Below are 20,987 nucleotides of genomic sequence, written 5' to 3' on the forward strand. Positions count from 1 at the left end.
GTGTGTGTGTGTGTGAGAGAGAGAGAGAGAGAGAGAGAGAGAGAGAGCATATGCTAACAGCGCAAATACATCCTACATATGTTTAAATCCTTATTGCGTGATTTTCCATCAAACAACCATCAACAAGTAGCTTTTTCATCCCCTACGAGCTTACATGCATGCATGTGTGTGTGTGTGTGTGTGTGAGAGAGAGAGAGAGAGAGAGAGAGAGAGAGAGGATAAATTTTTTAACGTTGTAGGAAACTATCCCAAGAGACCTTAAATATCTATCCGACGAGGAGAGTTGTGAACTCAAGAGCGAGAGATGTCTAAACATGACCTTAAGCAAGAAAAGAACATTGCAGGGCTTACTAGTCATCATTTTCAACTTGTTGGGCTCAAATCCACTACTACATACCATAAAGCACCAACAGTTTTATTCTCTGCAGTGGTACTTTTTCTCACATTGTAAATACATAATGCCTTATCGTCTACTTCTGATCAGTCCATTCACTCAAACATAGCACCTATTTTAAAACCAAAAGAATCAGAAGTCCTCCACTTTTTTATTTATACAAAAATTTTCAACTGGCAATCTGTGTACATATGACATTCTTTCCCTTCTGGCTTTAAGCAGACAATCACATCTTTTTAAGCTGATGCAGACTGTCGTTCGAGCAAGCTGGCTTTTGTCCAAACTGGCAGATTAACCATAACCCCTCTATTTATTATTGTTTGATTCCGCCCATGAAACTCTTGGGGTTAGGACAGGAGCCACTAAATTCTGCTTGAGAAAAGTCGAACCCTGGATGCTGCGCACACAAAATGGAGTGTTAGATAAATTTACTAACATATCTGGGCAATGAGCAGAGACACTAGGATAAATAAATTCGAAATTGCAAGATTATTGAGGTATATATTATAGTTTCAAGCACCGGTGGACAAACTTTAAACTCAATTCAATAATGAACTTCTTGGTATACTCAATCGCGTAAGCAAGTTACACAGTTGGGTAGAACGGAGCCTGAATAAGCTACCATTGGACAAAAGTCACCGTGATCAAATGAATACTAATCATGCAGGCTAAAATCTTATACACGGAAGACATGAGAGTGATCAGCCTCCATTGTCGGAGGGATGACGCATCTCCGCTTTTCAGTATAAGGAATGAGCCACAGAGCATCTCTCCTGTAACAAAAGTGTGCTGCAAGCCAGAGACCATAACTGGACTGAGCACATCTCAAAACTGCAAGAAAAGCTGTCGTGTCAACCCCTCCTCTCTAGGACAAAAAGCACCATCAATACCAACCACTGCATCATGCATCTCCTGCATCGTGAAAGGAGCTGGCAAACTGTGACCCATAGCCTCCGTAACCAATGGCTGAACATGAGACCACACCTCCTCTCTGGCATGCATAACATCATCAGTCAACTGATCTGCAGCAAACAAGTGCTCAAAATAATCTGAAGCAATGTCAAGAACCTTGTCAGAATCTGTGTGCAACCTGTTTACAAAATCAGGTCCTTAAACACCTAAAATGTGCAAAGAAATCCTTATTCATCCTATCCGCCTTGGATATCCGAGTCGATACTGAAGCACGATAGGAGAATTCGCATTTCTCTGTCTGAATGTGGCTGAGAGTCTCTCTGGTGTCAATCTCGCAGTCACCAATTCGCATTTCTCTGTCTGAATGTGGCTGAGAGTCTCTCTGGTGTCAATCTCGCAGTCACCGAGAAACCCATCTCCTTGAAACTCTCAAGTTGTCTAGAAGCCTGAGATGACGCCGTAATGCAGGAGTCACCGGATCTGAAGAACTATTGAGCGACCAAAAATATCCTGAATTGTCCAAGACGAGAGCATCCTGCAACAGTGAGTCAAGAATGCGCGATCCTCGTCTAAGCATAGAGGAAGTTTGGAATCCCAAACGCAGAGAAACTGGTGCATGATCTGATAGCACTGTAGCAGACCAAATCATAACAGTCCCACCATGAGATGCTGCCCAAGTGCCAACATAGAATATATCTAATCGCTCTAGCAAGCAACTGGATTGTCACTTGAAACCCCGTGAAAACTACGAGTGCAGTGTGCGAGTCAAGGATGGAACATGCCATGCATCTGTACCAGAAATTGCAAAAAAGAATCTTTAAGGTCTCTTGGGATAGTTTCCTACGATGTTAAAAATTCTCTTCTTCTTCCTCTCTCTCTCTCTCTCTCTCTCTCTCTCTCTCTCTCACACACACACACACACACACACACACACACACACACAGAGTTATCCTCAAGTTTGAAGCACATGCTTCCATGCTGCCACGATTTTGATGTGTTTGTGTATATGATTCTCTCTCCTTGCTGATTCCAGTTGCAGATGCGAAGAGTGACCAACCAAGGGGACCTCTGCCCTTGATTGGTTGCCACTCTTCATCCTAAGACACTACCTCTTCATCAAAAGCCACACCCTTCCGATGACTAGTCATGTCATTTCACCCAATGGTTGCAGCTGTTCGCTTAAAGACACGTTTAGTCGTCCAAAGGACGCGTCTCTTCGTGATTAGTCACGATTCTTCATTCGCGTCTCTTGATCTCCTATAAAAGGAGCCTATTGTACTCAATTTCAATCAATCAAGCAACAATGTTCTAGTCTCTTGAGTCTAATTTCAGCTTTTAGTCTTAATCACACAAGCATAAAACACCAAGTAGTAACTAGAATCCTCACAGTGGCAAAGGAGCCTATTGTACTCAATTTCAATCAATCAAGCAGTAGTGTTCTAGTCTCTTGAGTCTAATTTCAGCTTTTAGTCTTAATCAGACAAGTATAAAACACTAAGTAGTAAGTAACTAGAATCCTCACAATGGTATTAGAGAAAAATTTTCCTACCCGTGGGTGACGGTGTCCATTATCCTCTCACCCATCCCCTTCTCAACCCCGAAAATTTTTCTTATCCGTGGGTGACGATGTCCATTATCCTCTTCGTTGCACTCTACCCACCCTTCTCCGGGGTTGATAGAGGTAGAAGAAAAGTGGTGGCTTTTGAATAAAATGTCACCCCTTTATGTGGCCCAACCCACTAGTTTCTAACCAACCTCACTGTGCACACCAAGAGAGAGAGAAATGAAAATGAAATGTTATATTAACGTCTTCAAAAGGCCAGAGTGACCTATGACACCAGAAATTCACCATGTGGTGGATCTGATACAAAGTCAGAGTAACAAAAAATGACAAAATAAAATACTATGGAATCCTAAACTGCTAGGTGTCAGCTAAGCAGCTAGGTGGGATAGCTAAATCACAAAAGATCCAGCATCGGTCGCTCGGTTGATTAGTGTACCTCTCGTGTGAGGCGACGAGCTCTCCTGTGGTAGTAGCTCCTACGGGTGCCCAGTGTCTGCTCTAAAGAAGTTTGTGATCCGTCTATGAGACTGGCTAGCCTCTCCCCTCATCACGCTCTCTCTGTGTCTACGCAGCTCGAGCAAAAACAGACCCAAGCATCTCTGATCCTCGTACCGCATGACTATGGAGAGTGGTCCGAAGCCCTCTCTGAACAAGCAGTGGAAGCGGCCACGTATCTCGTAGTAGACGGGGCAGTGGCATGTGTAGTGCAAGTCTGTCTCAGGCTCCATGTCACACAGGAGGCATGTCCTGGCCTCTCCCGGTACTCCACTGTATCTCCCAGTCTTGATCCGCAGCTGGTGTGAAGATGTGCGTATCTTGCCAATAACACATCGTATCCCGTGAGACAAGTGGGACCTGGGTGTCCATGTATCTGGGCCTCGCCACAAAACCGTCCTCCGCATCTCTATAGAAAGCCATCTTCGTGCCCAACTCCTGTGCTGGCTGTATCCATGTCCTCCTGGTGTCTAGCTGAGTCAGGTCCTGGCGGATGAGCCAGGTGATCTCGGACTGTGTAAGAGTTAGAGAGGGTGCATCTAGTACGGGAAGGGGGGCAATTTGTCTATGCTGAACCCATGCGCTTGAAACCATGATGTCATCTCCCCATACCAGCATGCTGTATCTCCCTGCATGGCTAACTGTTGAGAGGACTCAAGTGCAAGGCGGGCATATCTGTCTCTGGGAAGTTCCCACATGCGGTGTATGAAGGAGAGAGATCTGGTGAGCGCCTCCACCACTAGTGGAGGGGCAGCTAGCTCTGCCCGGATAATGGCACGTGGTACTGAAGCCTTGGCTCTAATGAGCCGCGAGATCATAAAGACTAGTGGCTTCTCCATGTCCCCCCATCCATCAGTGCTACCTGCCCTCCCGTGATGGGTCATGAAGGTCCCCAAACCTCAGATCCATAGAGCAATGCAGAAGCCACCAAAGTGTCAAAGAGCCAGAGCTTCGTCCGAGGCTCCTGAAACTGAACACGTGAACACATCCTCTCCAATCTACCCAATGCTGCATGGGCTCTGGTCAGTCTAGTCTCTGCTGCTCTCCTCAATGAAAATGCTGGTCCACTGAAAACCACTCCAAGGTAAGTGTAAGCATCTGTATACTCCACTTTCTCTTGGCCGTATGTGAATGCGGGCGCTGACCTCTTGATCCACTGCGGGGTGGTATTAAATACCATGACCTTGGTTTTACCAAGGTTGACAGACAAACCACTTTCATGGGCGAACCTATGCAAAGCATCCAAGTGATGTTGCATCCCCTCCGGAGAGTCGGAGTTCAACACAATATCATCAGCATATAACAATAGTGGAATCCATGTCCCTGCCAGCTGTGCACCTCTATCACCATCTCTCTCAATGTAGTCAGAAACCTCATCCACATACATACCAAAAAGAGTAGGAGAGAGCAGGGAACCCTGCTTCACCCCAATAGTGGAGTGAACCGTTGTAGATAGGCCCTCTGAGGTGCGTACATGCCCCACTACTGACCTGTATAATGCCATGACCCCCCAAATGAGCTCTGTGGGTATTCCCATCTCCTGTAATCTGCGCATCAATCAAGCTCTGGGTACTCTGTCAAATGCTTTGCGGAAGTCCACAAAGCTACAATAGATCCGTCTCCGATGTGATTTGCCCTCCTCAATGATGGCTCTGAGTGTCAAGATATGGTCAAGAGTAGAAAAACCTCTCCTAAACCCTGCATGCCCGGCTGCGCGTATCCTCTCTCTCTTTGCCCATCTGCTCAGCTGCTGCTCAAGAATGGATGCGTACAACCGTGCCAATGTGTGTCCGATCATGATAGTGCGATAATTCCCAGGCTCCATAGGGTCTCCTGACTTGAAGATAGGTACAATAGTAGATAGGCTCCAAGTATCAGGCAAGCCCTCACACATGGCACGGTTAAACATAACTGCTAGAAGCTCTACTAGTAGATCTCTGGCATGCATGAAGTGCTTAACCACTAAGCCATCATGATCATATGCTCTCCCAGTCCTCATCTTGTCAATGGCCTTCCTCACCATCTCAACGGTGAAAAAAGTACATGTGTGGGGACATGGATCGGGGGGGTCGGGAAGGGGCGGTTGTCCAGGAACTATGTACAAAGATGACGCGTAATGGCCCCAGTCCTCTGTAGAGGTAATGGCCTAGGGAGGGGGGGGGGGGGGAGTGCTCATGAAAAAGCTGCCATGCCTCACGTGAGTCTTGACTCAAGAATAGCTGGTATAGGTCCTGCTCTGGGCGAGTCAAAAATGCCCTCTTCTTCCACCGCACTAGGCGCCGAAGTCAATCTGTGACTGTTTGTGAGTGATGACCCCCAAAAGCACCTCCCTCTTAAGTCTAGCTCTAGTCTCGCGGCATTCCTCATCATACCAGCTGTTCTGGGGCATGCTCCCAGAACGGCGTCTCTGCTCAGGCTGGGTGTGTGGGTATGCCTTCGCTGCTGCATCATGTAATGTCTGTGTCAGTATAGTAGTAAGCTCCTCTAGAGGTCCCCCTGGCTCTTCTGTACACAGGCGTCTGTAGATCCCATCTATGTATACACAGTCTGTCTCCACGTGAAAGTGTAGCGAGTAGGGGTTGTTGCCTGTGGCTTGTGTGCTACACTGAACTGGAAAGAGATGGTCAGCGACACAAGAGCATGATCCACTGCCACACCAATAGGTCTGGGTCCAACCGTGAGATCCTAGATACTAGAGATGAGACTCGGCTGTGCCATGAAATATCCAATGTGCTTGCTCCATGTCTGTGTGGACACTGGAAAGCATGTAAAACCCCCCGCAGCGGGAAATCTCTGTAGGACATTCAAGATGACCAATCCATGTGCAGTCCCCATGTCTATCAAGTGTTATCCATACTCAATATATTCCCCATTCTGTGATAGTTTGGATAGGCCCGTCTCTACAACATCCAGCTCTCTCAGCATCTCCTCTGAAGTATCATAAAAAACTGTCTCATGATGGGCAATCCTAGCATTGAAGTCCCCTAAAATGATGATGTCACCATCTCTAGAGAACTCCCAGATGTCATCATCCAAAATAGAAAAGGGGGACTGTTCTGTGGTGCATACATTGACGTACTCGGGGGAAAGTACCAAATAGCAATGTAAAGATATCTGTCTGTCTCTGCTCTCAGTCTCACCCACATGTACCTAGCTTGCTCATCCCTGCGAGCTATATGTATCAATGGTTGCAACTCCACCCTGAATAACACTGCCACTCCTCCTGAGCCCTGCCCTCTGTGCTCTGATCGCGTCTCCTGTCTACAGGCGGTCTCCCATCTGTATCCACTAATGTGAGGCATAGTCTGTCCAGGGGCCGGATGTGTCTCAAAGTAGAAGATGATGTCTCTCCCACTAAAAATTTCCTCAAAAGCACCCACATCAAGACGCATAGATCCATTACAATTCCAGGTAGCAACTTTGCATGTGGTCCCATAGGTCTCACACCGCATGTGGAGCGTGGCTCCAATATCACCATTCTTCAATCTCGGTAAAAACCAATCTTACCTTTTTCCCTTCCCGCTCTAATCTCTGGCATTACCTCCTGCATATGAGCGATCTGTGAGAGGGTAAGATCATCCCCGAGAAAGATGTCCGTTTTCTTAAGAGTTGGTCTCTTCTTCAAAAAGTCCTCCTTCGCTTCCATGGAGGAAAAACGAAGGATGAGTGCCCTTTCTTCCGAGGTTTCCCCCTTGCTTCCATTTTTCTTATGCCCACTCTCCATGCTCTTGAGTGCATCGGCTCATGAACCCCCATCAAAGCCATGAGTTCTTTTACCTCTTCGTCCACATTATCTTTGTCTTTAAGGCCGCAAATTCTCACATGTAGAGAGCGCACACGCCTTCTTTGCTCCTCTTCTAGTGTCAGGTTAATTATGGTGAGTGTGGATGTTGTTGTTTCCTTACTTTTCCCTTTCTTGGCAACCTCAATTCATTTCTCGGCCTCATCTGCCTTCTGTTGAGTCTTTGTAGTAATGTCCACCCAAGAGGTCGTCATTTCTTTTTGCTGCTCTTCCCCCTCTTTGATGGCTCGCATTTGTTCTTTGATTGTGTTGAGCTCTTCTATTACTGAAGGTTGCAATTCTCCTTCTTCAAGTGTATTTCGTGATCGTGCCTCAACGAGCTCCCTCTTGAGTGACCCAATCTCTTCGTCTTGGGCCGTCTCATGATCTCCCGGTGGAGTGATCTTGCTTTCTTGGGCCAGAACGCGATCTTCAAGCAGTTTTATTGTACCTAATAGGTGGCGGTTGATCTTGTTAATGGTCTCGACCATTTCTTCTTTGCACTTTTGGACTGCGTCCTCTAAGGGGTCGGGCTTGTCATTCTGCTTCCTCATGGTTGGTCGTTACTAACAAACGAGACGAAATGTTGCAGAGATTATGGGCTAAGGAATCACTGCCGCGATCACCAGGTATCAATACCTCCCTTGAATAACCAACTGCCAAGTGCGACGTGCGACTTCAGCACAAAATTGTCCAGCCCACTAAGGTGCATTCAGTGACACTAAGGCGCTGCAGGCTGTCGAGGTCTGTGGCAACTGCAGCCTGCAATGAAGGGGGAACTCCTTTTAACCGCTGACTCCTTGGATTGCCCACATTAGCTGAAGCCTCTGCAAATCGATTCCCTTCCCCAGTTAAAATGCCCTCAAGAATCAGTTCTTCTCAACTGTACTTAAATGATATCCTGCTGCAAGCGCACACGTGTGGGAGAGGCCCCTGCTTGGCTGCATGCCTTGTGTTCCTACCTGCCCTACGCTTTGAGTGAGTGCCAGTGCACACGTGAGAGAGGCCCCTGCGCGACCTGCTTGGTTGCACGCCTTGTGTTCCTGCCTGCCCTACGCCCTGGTGGTGGCGGCCCTCTTCACTACAGAAGAGTCTGCCCACACTGCGCGTGGCTCAACATGGGCGTTTGTTTCAATAACGTGAAATGTGCGCCCAGCTTCTCTGCGCAACCTACACGCTTGGTTACCCTGCGACCTGTACGCTTGGCCCTATTGCATGACCTGGGCTACTGCGATAGTATTTTCTTGCCATAGAAGACAGGGCTGCTCACGAGAGAGAGAGAGAGAGAGAGAGAGAGAGAGAGAGAGAGAGAGAGAGAGAGAGAGAGAGAGAGCGAGAGAGGTGCCTATATTGGGCTTCCACCAATGTTCTCAAAGGCAGTAACCTCGTCCACATCTACAAATATGCCCCGGACTCTTTACATGACGAGTCCTTGGTGGCCTGTTTTTCTCTGAATGTGACTCCTCTATGCTCGTGTGGCTCTTCATCAAGAGTAACCCCTTCATGCTGGCACCCTCTGCTTGTGGCCTTTTCAACCAGTGTGGCGATTGTCCCCTTACCAAACGGCATAGCCTTTTCGGCATTACGAACCCAACAACAGCTCGCAATTTAATTGCTAGCCAATTAAAAAGCACAACGACATCAGCATTAGTCTCTTGTGTTTCAATTTAATTTGAAGTATGAGGTCTTTGTCTTGATTCTAGGATTAGCACTACTAATCCTTACAATGGTATCAGAGATTGATTTCTAGTCCGGATATGACCAAATTCGCATTCGTATTCGTGATTAGTACAAGAAGGCTTTTCATACGAAGTACGGCCATTATGAGTTTTTGGTCATACCTTTTGGGTTAACCAATGCCCCAACCACTTTCATGACATTGATTTTGGCCCTCATTTGGACAAATTTGTTGTTGCGTACTTGGATCACATTCTCATCTTCAGCACAACAATGGCAGATTACAAAGAACGTTTGAAGATTGTCTTCCCAATTTTGCGTACCAATGTACTGTACATCAACAAAATAAAAATAAAAAATCAAGGACCATCTGGAGTACTTAGGTCTTGCGATTTCTGCTACCGGAATTGCAATGGATCCCAAGAAGATTCAAGTCATTATGGTTTGGCTTTTACCTCTTACCATTTTAGATGTCCGTTCTTTCTTGGGACTCGCCAATTTTTACCATACCAAAGTACAAAGATGGATAAGCTTCAATGGTCTCCTGAAGTGGAGCAATCGTTCAAAGATCTAAAACATGCCTTAACAACATCTATCTTGGCCATAGCTGATCCCACTCAACCATTCAATGTCATGGAAAATGCTTCTGATGGATAAGCATTCGTCATGACATCGAACATTGCTCCTCCTTTGACCAAATTGACAAAGTTAGCTTCAATGGTCTCCTGAAGCGGAGCAATCGTCTTGCCACAGCTGATCCCAGTCAGCCATTCAATGTGATCATGCGTCAGGTAGGGTTCTTATGCAGAATGATTGTGTCATTGCTTTTGACAATTGCAAATTTTCAGTCATTCAAATGAAAAATCCCCTGTATGACAAATAATTTTTGGCCATTGTTCATGTTTATCAGGCTCTAAAGCAATATCTCCTTGGAGCAAATTCAGTGGTTCAAACTGATCATAATTCTCTGCCGTATATTTTCACTCAACTAATCATGAATCAAGATGGGTTGAGTTTTTGACAAATATTCACATGGTCATATTCAATTATGTGCATGGTCTTCAGAATGTGGTTGCATATGCCTTAAGCTGCATGCCTTGAGCCACAAATTTTGCCATGACTAATGCGTAGATGGAAATTCCTGTGTGTTTCAAGAATGAATACTTCACAGATCAACATTTTGAAGATGCCTTTCGAGCTCTCAAGTCTTCTAATGCAACTCCTGCAAAGATGAACATGTTCGCAACTTATATAATTGTGGATGAGTTGCTATATTATGTTTATCGTGTTTTTGTCCCTTACAATGCACCATTGAGGAAGATTTTGATATAGGAACATCATGAGGTCCCTTTTGTTGCTCACCTTGGAATCAACAAGGCATGTCGCCTTTTGTCAGCGACATATTTTTTGCCTCAGATGCAACAGGGTTTGTAAAGGCTTGTCACTAATGTCAGATAATGAAAGCTTCTCGACGGCTTCTTCAAGGGTTACTTCAACCTTTGCCACCACCTCAAGAACGGTGGGAAAGCATCAGTATAGAATTTATCACCATTTTTCCTTATTCACCCAAAGGCAATGCTCAAATTCTAGTGGTGATGGATCAATTTCAAAAATGACACATTCCTTGGAAAAAAGAAGATTCTGCTCCAAATGTTACGATATTGTTTGTGCAACATATTTTCAGATTACATGGTTGCCAAAGTCCATTGTTTTAGACAAAGATCCAAATTCAATGCATATTTTTGGACGTCTCTTTTCAAGTCTCTTTATCTGTTGTTCCATTCAACCTATCGTTCTCAAATAGATGGTTAGACGGAGAAGAGTTAATCACATATGCTTCAACATTACACTCAAATTCAATTGGCATCTTGGGAAGCTCATTTGTCACTTGTAGAGTTTGCTTACAACAATTCTCCTCAATTAGTAACTCGCATACCTCTGTTTCAAGCAGCATATGGGCATACTCCTTGTAGGTCTATGAACTTTGCTCTTCAACACAAAGTGGTGTACACAGATCAACTTGTTCAAGAGATGTAAGATAAGCTTGTACAAGTTCGAAATCAATTGGTTTATGTTTAACAGAAACATTAGAAGTAGGCCAAGAAGCATCATCATCATGCAGAATTTCAAGGTGACTTGGTTTTGTTATATGTGGAACCTCATCACTCCAAAACTGTGAAGTCAAATTTTGCAAAGTTGCGACCTCGCTTCTATGGACCTTTCAAGATTATAAAAAAGAATTCACTTGTCATTTACAAGTTGGAACTTCCGCCTTCATAGGGAATGTCACGAGTGTGATGACGTGGCATGGTCCTAATGGCCACTTAAGAAGTCGGACCGAAACTCTCAAAAGAATTGATGCGTGATGTGACTGTCGATTTTATACATGTGCTAGATGTGTGTTCCTAGTACGTAGGTACTAACAGTCAGTGTCTGCTAAGACGGTTTATGGCTTTTGTCGGTTTTGCAGGCATAATCGCGGTCGATTACAATGCTTTCAAGAGGGGGGTATGTCACAAAGTGATGACGTGGCTACGGACAGCAGAAACCCTAATTTCTGCCAGAAACCCTAAAATTCTTGCAAACCCTACTTTCCGGAAATCGCGGAGGCTTTTATGAATTAAAAAAATAATATATATTTTTTAATAATGATGAGCGACGCGAATCTTGCTTTTTCTCCATGCCATGAGAAAGAGAGAGAACTTGCTTTTTTTTATAAAAAAAAAGAGAGTCTCTAAGAGAGAAAGAGAACTGATGCTTTTTATTTTCAAAAGCTTTTGGGGCTCTCCTTTTGGGCATCCCTTGTAACCTTTAAATTAGTGGTGAGGGCCTCACTTCTCAAAGCATCTGGACGCAGAGTCTGAGAGTGAAACCCTAGCCACACTCTTGTACTTTGATCTGATTAATATAAAAAGAAATACCGAAAGGGGGCGAGTCTTTGGGGCCAGTATCTCTACGCCCGGAACTCCGCCGGGCCAGTGCAAATCTATTGTGATCTGTGAATTGTTTTGAAGTGGTTATTTGGTGCTGTCACGGTTGATTCTTGACTTGGAGTGTCCAAGTTTGTTACACTCTATCCATTCCACCTCTCTCATGAAGTAAAAGGAACCTTGTGTAGGTGCGGAGCACTCATCCTAAGCTATCACCATCAACACTTTTGCTCCACCTAACAGCCCCTCTGTACTCTTTATAAGGCTCTCTCTCTTTGGCAGATGAGCTTGGGAGCACTATAGAGAGGAAAGATCTGTGGTCGTCGTACTTTTTGAACATTCTACAGTGCCTACACCTAGCAGACACTGATTGTGCTCATGTGCAATTAGAGGGTATGCAACTAACCTAAGTGCTTGGACACGCACGTCCTGCGTGCAGGCTCACAAGGATGCTAGAACACTTCCTAGGCTATCCCAAACCGTCCACATGCACATAGGGTTAGATGTGCATGTGGCATAAGCGAAGAATAGAAATTGGAATATCGAGGAGGTATGGGCCAATAGCTGGGTGACCATGTCCTCTAAATTGATTGGCTTTTCCATGTGAAGTATCTCCCACTTGAGTTCTTGCATCTTGTTGATGTGATTCCATCCTTAATATACATATATATATAATTTTTCCATCTTGCATAAATGACCTTTAAGTTGAAATGAAAGTCTATGCCTTCATTGTCTGTGAAAATAGTGGACCTACTAATCAATGATGTTGTCAACTCCTTACCCATGGGCCAAGCCTCAAGTTGTAGTCTCTTAGTGATGGTTACAAAAATTTGTTACAAAAGCTCACTGGTTTGAGTTCTTTCAAGGGAGCTTCTCTTGCTCTAACTTGCACTAATTGTTCACCATTTGCGTTTTGAAAAGAAACAATCCCTTTTTCAAAAAGATGAGGTGGACAAAATGTTCTAACATGGTCTCCTTTTCTCTTCTAGAGTTTCTACCTCCATTTCCTCTTGCACAATTTCAAGAACTCCTTCTCAAGAGTTCCTTGTCATTTTTTATTTTCGTTTACTCTTGCACCATGTTTTTGAGAAATTCTTCTTCTTGAGAGTTCCATGCCATTTTCTGTCTGTACCTCACTCTCTTCCTACAAAAGCTCTACTAAAATCTCTATCTGGCCAAGGATAGAAACTGCGCTCTGATACCACTTGTGAAGGCCATGCCAGAGACCGCCGGCTGCACCATCTTCAAATGGATACACACGGCTACACCATCTTCAAATGGATACACCACGGTTCTTGACATCTCTCCCGCTTGAGACCGACACCAAGACAGGACTCCTCCTGCTCTTCGATGCCAACTCAAGGGGGTGATAACATTCGCTTTTTTCCTACACGGATCCCTTAACCCCGAAATAATTTTCCTAATCGATTCAAACTGTCAAATCGAAGCCATCAGACTAAATTTGAACTCTATCTTCCAGGGTCAACTGTTGAGAGTTCTCTAATTTACCCTTGATTCAAGGTCACTGACGCTTTTTTCCTGGTTATGACCGAGCATAGCCATTAGTGCGTTCCCCTAAGATGAGTGCATTTACTAACTATACGAATCTCTTGTTTCCAAGTTTAATTCCTACTCCGTAGATCGGAACCCCTTTTCCCATTCTTGACCTAACTAATGCACAACATAAAATTGGATTCAACTTTCTGACCAACAATTAACCCTCCGAAATCTACCCTCCCACCGAACCATTTGATAAATGCACATTTTCAAGGTAGTAGATGTCACCAGCGTGTGACTACTATCTATCCTTTTTGTTGATTTCTTTCTTATTATCTATTTACTTTCACTTTTTGGAAACACCCCTCGGGAAATCTAACTGCCCTGCATTGCATAGCTAGTGTGGAACTGTCCAGAGGGAGTCCGGGCCTGAGGGCAAGAGAGCACTAAGGTTGGACAAGGACTATGGTTAGCCAAGTGGGGTCATTGACTAGCCAAAGTGGAATCCTTTGCTACAGAGGCTACATTTCAGTTTTGGATGTGGCCACAGTGTACAAAGAGGGTCGGATGACCTAGAAAGATATAATGGCAGCATCTCCTAAAATTTAGGGAACTGCTATTTTGGGACCTGAAAATGTCTTCGCGTCATTACGTGCAGTTTGACATGGGGATCATTTTGTTACTCTGTGGCCAAGTCAACAGAGGCTGCAGGTGAGATATTTTTAGACCCGAGGGTCTAAAGCGGGAAAATGCACAAATGAGTGACACTTGGCACTCTGAGGCCAGTTTACTACTTATAGAGAAGGCAAAAACGTGATTTATAGCTGGGAGGCTCATTTTGCAAGTCTCTGTCACAGGTTAAGAGCTATGGAGTGCTTGCTTTCCCTCTTATGCACAGTGCGGTGCCAGGAGTGATGCCCTGCACGCTACGCACTGCCCTCTCTCTCCCCTTTGGCAGTATGTTATGCCCCTCTAGTGGGCTTTTCATTTGACCAATGTACAGTTGTGTGGGTTCATGCGCGATTGCCGAGGCAAGAGCCTCTTGCACAGGTACTGGATTAGCTAGCGGCTAATCCCCCCGCAGGTACAGGTGAATTCGGAGAGGTTTCACGCCAGAAATCTCGTCCGATTCAAAGGGCAAGTAGCCCTACAGGTGCGGGAGCTCGAGGACTTGCTAGGGATGCGACCGGCACGCGAAACGGAGCCCGAAACAGTGAATTACAGCCTGCTGTGTATTTTTGCAGGTTTAGGGTTTTGGCCCTAAACGGACCCTAATACCCCCAGGAGGTTCGGGGACGCAAGGGGACCGCTGTACAGGCGATCTGGCGTATTTTCAGGGCTGAAAACAGAGAATTCAGCGTGCTGCAGATTCTCGCCAGGTTTTGCAAAGTGCCCGTAGGCGTCGGGAAAGTCAGTCAATGCGTGGGAATACTGACCGTGAAGGGTTCTAGTACAGTTATGCTGCCGAAATCAGGCTGGAACAGTGGAAATTCAGCCGAGTTTGTGCGGGGCAGCTTGTAGGGAACCACAACGTTTATTCCCTCTTTTGAACAATAAAGAAATACCGAAAGGGGCGCCTAAGTTAGGGGCCAATCTGGTGTCCGTCTACTCATACAGGTGCAATCTAGCAGCCTGTATCCCTCTCCCCTTTGTTGTGTCTTGAAAGTACAGGTAAAATAGACGACTAATAATGGGTGAAAGCTAAATCAAGGTTTAAAGTAAAGTCTACCGCCCTTTTTGGATTAAACAGGCCGGTTTCATGGTTCCATCGACGGGACTAAATCACTTTTTCCCATAGAAGTGAGCCTTGGGCAGTTTTCGGCTTGAAGACACAGGGGATCATAGACGAGACACAGGGAATTGTAATTATGGCTGACAGACCAGATGATGTGACTGAAGAGGTTTCCTCTTCACAGGGTCAACAGACACATGAAGTGGGTGAGTCCTCAAGACCACCACAGACTGATGATGATATATTCAGGACCCAGTTGGCTACTGCTGTGGCTATGTTCACACAAGTAATGCAGAATCCGAGGTTTTTAGCCTTTCTGCAACCTCCTGTTCCGTCTCAGCAAGTTGGGTCACTGGATCATATTCAAAAGCCTGTTAAGGCTCGAGCACAGGTGATTCATACCGCACAGTCAATGGAAACACCTGTACACTTGACGGAGAACATGCAGTCTCCACAACGTATGCCTAAGGTGCAAGAACAGGTGGCTGAGATGCCAGTTTTTCAAGCTGTACCAGTTCAGCCCGCCACCTTTCAGCAGCCTATAGCTGGTTCTAATGGGCAGGGAAGTAACCTACAGGCTATGCAACAGGTCTTCCCACCACCTTCAGTACACCCTGGCTATTTTGGAGGTGGATCGGTATTTCAGAGCATGGCTGGTCATGCACCTGGAAATCAGTTTTATACGCCAGGAACAGTGTTTGGGGGTGCTCAAACGATGATGCCTAACCCCATGTACAGTGTCATGGGTATGCAACCAGGGTTTCAAAGCACTCAGGGACAATTTGGGATGCCACAAGCAAATTTTGGTATGGCTGGAATTACAAATCAGCAGCCAAATATGGCATTTCCAGGTCAAGTTAATAGCGGCCAAGGAACACAGATGAACCCTAATAGTGTTCCCATGTTTCAGTCACTTCCATATGACAATTTAACGCCGCTGGAGAGGCCAACTCCATACAAAGAAGGTGGCAAAGGTGTGTCATTCACAACCTTTACAGGGTTTGATGACAGGAAGAAGGCTCTTTCATTCCTCCAGCAGTTTGACAAGGCCTATGCAGGGGGAAACTTTACAGAGGCTTCAAAGGTCCGCAAGGCAGCCACTTTCTTGACAGGGAATGCGGGACAATGGTGGACAACTTTATTGCTTCAAGGGCAAGCTCCGTCCACATGGATTTACTTTAAGCAGATTTTTGCAGCAGCTTGGTTATCTGATGATTTCGAAGCAGATGTCATGACAGAATGGCACCAGCTTAATGCTGCCACTTGCAGAAATCTGGATGATTACAATCGGAAGTTTTGGAAAGCTCTACTTCCAGTAACTTCCTATAGGTTTGTGCCATTGACAGAACAGATTGAAAAATACTGTTGTGGCCTACCTAAAGGATTGAGAAAGTACTGTACGAAGACAAAAGTCACTACTTTGACGCAGCTCATCGAGGTAGCAAACACTGGCAATGGTTTGCTCAAGGGAGAAGATTGTGAATTTAACACTGGCGTCAAGGCAGGATCAGGCAAGAAAAATTCAGCCAAGAAGCACGTTCCCAATGAGGCTCCTAAAGGGACTCAGGAGTCGGCCAACGCAGGGAAAGACAAAGCTACGGCTGAATCAGAAAAAGGACCCGCAAAGAAATGGAAAAGACGTTTTCCTCGCAAGTCAGAAGAGCAAAAGAAGGTCCTGAGGACAGAGAACAAATGCTTTATATGTGAGCAGCCTGGCCACATTGCTTACAACTGTCCTACAAAGAAAAGGCCAGCTGATTCTGAAGACAAGGAGGACAGGAAGGGAAAGAAGCCCATGGCTGGTCTAGTGCCAGATATGGTGGGCGACAAGCCAAATTCGGATGCAAGTGAGCTTTGCAGAGCATGGGGAAAGGTCAGGGATCAAACAGTGCTTATCTTCTTTGATCCAGGTGCCAAAGCCAACTTTATTTCCCCAGAATTGGCTTCAAAGTTGGGAATCAGACCTGAAGAGATGGGGTATACAGCAGAGGCAGGTTTGGCATGTCCTGGCCATACAGAGGCTGTGACACCCATCATTGGAAAGTTGCGTCTACATATCCAGTCCTATGTAGATGCTGAAGAATTTTACATCATGCCACTGGACGGATGTGATGTGTTGTTAGGTATTCCTTGGTTATTTCGTGTACAGGGAATCATGGATGCCTACAACAAAAAGATCACTGTACAGAGCAGGGGAAAGACTCATATTCTGGATGTAAAGCTTAAAGGGGAGTCTATTCCTACTGTATCAGCTTCTGCTATTACTTCTGTAATGAAAAAGCATCTTTCTGCGTACTTGGTTTTTGCACGTGAAGTGTCAGATTGTGATGAATCAAATTTATCTGTGCTAGATAAAGAAAGGTCAATGTTTTTACAACATTATAGTGACTGTTTTTCCGATTCATTACCGTCTCAATTACCGCCAGAGAGACCCGAGGACCATGCGATAGATTTGGTGCCAGGCTGTAGCCCACCAAATAAGCCTCCGTACAGGGTTAGTGCGGCTCAGCAGAAAGAGATAATGGGCCAAGTACAGGAGCTGTTAGAAAAAGGGCTGATTCAGCCCAGTTCATCTCCATTCTGTTCTCCAGTATTGTTGGTGCAGAAAAAAGATGGCTCATGGCGTATGTGCATCGACTACCGTGCACTGAACAAGAATACCATCAAGAATAGGTTCCCTATACCTAGAATTGATGATATTATGGACAAATTAGAAGGAGCAGCTATGTTTAGCAGGATAGATCTAAAGAGTGGGTATCATCAGATCCGCATTAGATCAGAGGATGTGCACAAGACTGCTTTTAGAACAACGTTTGGCCTTTACGAATTTTTAGTGATGCCCTTTGGTCTCACAAATGCTCCTGCTACGTTTAATAGGATGATGGACAGAATTTTCCGTCCACACCAGCAGTTTGTTGGTACGTTCTTTGATGACATGATAGTCTATTCAAAGAATGAAGAGGAGCATAGGCATCACTTGGCCATTGTGTTCAAAGAGCTACGCAGTCATAGGTTGCTCATCAATGCAAAGAAAAGTGAGTTTTTTCTGGAAGAGATTCACTTTCTGGGACACATTGTCTCAAAGGATGGTGTCAGAATGGATCCTGCAAAAGTCGAAGCGATCAAGTCATGGCCAAATTTGAAGACGGTGCATGATGTCCGAAGCTTCTTGGGACTATGCTCCTATTACAGAAGGTTTATCCGAAATTTCGCTGAGATTGCTTCACCTTTACATGCTCTTCAAAAGAAGGCAGTCACCTTTAGATGGACACAAAAAGAGATTTTAGCTTTTAATCTCTTAAAGGAAAAGATGACTTCCGATCCAGTCATTGTGTTGCCAGATCTTAGGAAGTCATTTGTGGTCCAGTGTGATGCCTGCGGTAGTAGCATTGGTGCTGTGCTAATGCAAGATGGCAGGGTAGTAGCCTATGAGAGCAGAATTTTGCAAGGGCCAGAGATGACCATGCAGGTCTATGAGAAAGAGTTACTGGCTGTGATTCATGCGCTCTTAAGTTGGAAACACTACCTGCTAGGTGCAGACTTTGTTGTCCAAACGGACCATCAGACCTTGCGATACTTCTTGACACAGACAAAGTTATCTGAGAAGCATATGCGATGGGCAAATATCTTGTCCATGTTCCATTTTCAGATTGTGCATGTGGAAGGCAAGAAGAACGTTGTGGCTGATGCCTTGTCAAGAAAGCCACAAATTTCAGCTGTGTCGATTCCTTATCATCATGAACTTGATGATATGAGAGAACAGTATGCAAATGATGAAGATTTTGCAAGGGTCTTCGAGCAACTAATGGATGGACAACGTCATGAACACTATCTTCTTAAAGACGGGTTCATGATGATGCATGGCAGATTGTGTGTCACAAAGCCATTGCGACGCAAAGTTATGGAAGAGAGTCATGTCCCACCGTATGCAGGGCATCGTGGTATCGATGCTACAGTGAAAGCGGTTGAGACATTCTTCTATTGGCCTACATTGAGAAGGGATGTGGATGCCTTTGTGCGAGAATGCCTAATATGCCAAAAGGTCAAGTTTGACAGGCAAAAGGCACCAGGGTTATTGCAACCACTACCTATTCCAGATAAACCATGGGAAAGTATTGCTATGGATTTTATCTTTGATCTTCCGAGAACGCAGACAGGAAATGATGGTATTTGGACCATTATTTGCAGATTCAGCAAACAGGCTCATTTTATTCCTGTCAGGAAGAAGATAAAGCCAGATCAGATGGCACGCTTGTTTATGAGCAATATTTTCAAGTATCATGGCATGCCACAGTCGATTATTAGCGACCGTGATCCACGCATGACTAGTTTGTTCTGGAAAGGCTTGTTTGAGAATATGGGTACCACGCTCAAATTCTCTTCGTCATTTCATCCTCAAACAGATGGGCAGTCAGAAGAGGCAAATTCTACTGTCCTAGATCTGCTGAAGTGCTATGTGTCAGAGCATAAAGGAAAGTGGGAGCAGTATTTGCCATTGGTGGAGTATGCATACAATAATACAGTGCATTCATCAACTGGCAAGGCACCTTTTGAGATAGTTGAAGGTGGCAAGAAAGTTCCTCCCATACTGCATACAAAGGATAAGATATTTGAAGCAGATAAGTATGTTCAAGACATGGATGAAATGTACAAGAAGGTCAAAGTGGCCTTAGAGAGAACTCAGGCAAAGCAAAAGAAAGCAGCTGATCGTCACCGTCGTGAAGTGGTATATTCACTTGGTGATTGGGTGCTTCTACGGTTTGAAAAGGCAAGGTTAAAGAAAATGAAGGGCAAGGAAAGAGTGTTTCCAAAGCTCAGCATGCGTTACTATGGGCCTTTTCAAGTGTGCGACATAATCAGTGATGTTGTATATAGGCTGAAATTGCCTGACAGTTGGAAGATTCACAATGCGTTTCATGTGAGTCTTCTCAGACCCTATGTGGGTGATGTGCCAGAAGATATGCCAGCTGAAGATCAGCCGGAAGTCGAGGAACTTGACGAGATCTTGGTCCCTGAACAGATTTTGGCACACAAAGAAAGGAAAGTGAAAGGCAAGGTTGCTAGGCGTTACTTGGTAAAGTTCATAAACTATCCACCAATGGATGCTAAGTGGATGGAAGAAGGTGAACTTGCAGAGTCACCAACTGTGTTATCACTTTACCTGGAAGCCTTCGATTTGCAACCTACCTTGACCCCTTGAGTTTCAAAGCTAAATGGATTGTCAGTGTGACAATGGCTTTTGAAACAAATGATGTACATGGTATTTAAAGTGAGCTCAAATCAAATACCTGTTACATGAATGTTAGAGCTGTACAGATTGTCAGTTTGGCAATTGCTCTTATGGAATGTCCAAAAGTTTGGTTAGTGCTATAGAAGTGAGTATTTCTTGTCAGTTTGTCAAGGATACAGTGATTGCTTCTATTGAAGAGTACATGTGTAACTGCATTCTTAAACTATTGGTTTGGGTATGCTCGAAAGTGTTACGGGATCCAACGTGTACTATAAGACAGTGGCAAAATGTGCAGCTACCATTTTGTCATTGGAAAGTTCGTGACTCAAAGCAATGGCAGAGTGCGAAGCTACCACTATGTCATTGGGACAGGGTTCACACGCAGGCAATACATGAGTCGACGAGGTGTTGAATACACCAGGGTTGACAATGAGCATGTATGTGTCGTATATGTGTCGACAGGTGTTGAATACATCAGTGTTGACAGTAAGCATGGACGACATAGATGCAAACGAGGACGTTTGAGATTTCAAGAGGGGGGTATGTCACCAGCGTGTGACTACTATCTATCCTTTTTGTTGATTTCTTTCTTATTATCTATTTACTTTCACTTTTTGGAAACACCCCTCGGGAAATCTAACTGCCCTGCATTGCATAGCTAGTGTGGAACTGTCCAGAGGGAGTCCGGGCCTGAGGGCAAGAGAGCACTAAGGTTGGACAAGGACTATGGTTAGCCAAGTGGGGTCATTGACTAGCCAAAGTGGAATCCTTTGCT

General features: G+C 44.9%; 1 protein-coding gene across 5 annotated transcripts in view; it reads right to left on the reverse strand.

The window, feature by feature from the left end:
• Window positions 1-283: 283 nt before the first annotated feature.
• Window positions 284-20,987, reverse strand: part of LOC147466135 (HSP20-like chaperones superfamily protein) — a 42,359-nt gene continuing 21,655 nt past the window's right edge. For 4 of the 5 annotated variants that reach the window (XR_015189716.1, XR_015189714.1, XR_015189717.1 and 1 more), the window contains one exon: window positions 284-791. Coding sequence is in view for 2 of the 5 variants with exons in the window: in XM_086524260.1 (XP_086380386.1) it covers window positions 708-791 (84 nt within the window). In the remaining 3 variants the exon portion in view is untranslated. Of the gene's footprint in view, window positions 792-893; window positions 2,096-20,987 lie in introns of those variants that run through there. The other variant, XM_086524267.1, reaches the window with a different exon arrangement.

Source organism: Adiantum capillus-veneris, chromosome 1 (assembly GCF_014529385.1).
Source record: "Adiantum capillus-veneris isolate H3 chromosome 1, ASM1452938v2, whole genome shotgun sequence".
NCBI lineage: Eukaryota > Viridiplantae > Streptophyta > Polypodiopsida > Polypodiales > Pteridaceae > Adiantum > Adiantum capillus-veneris.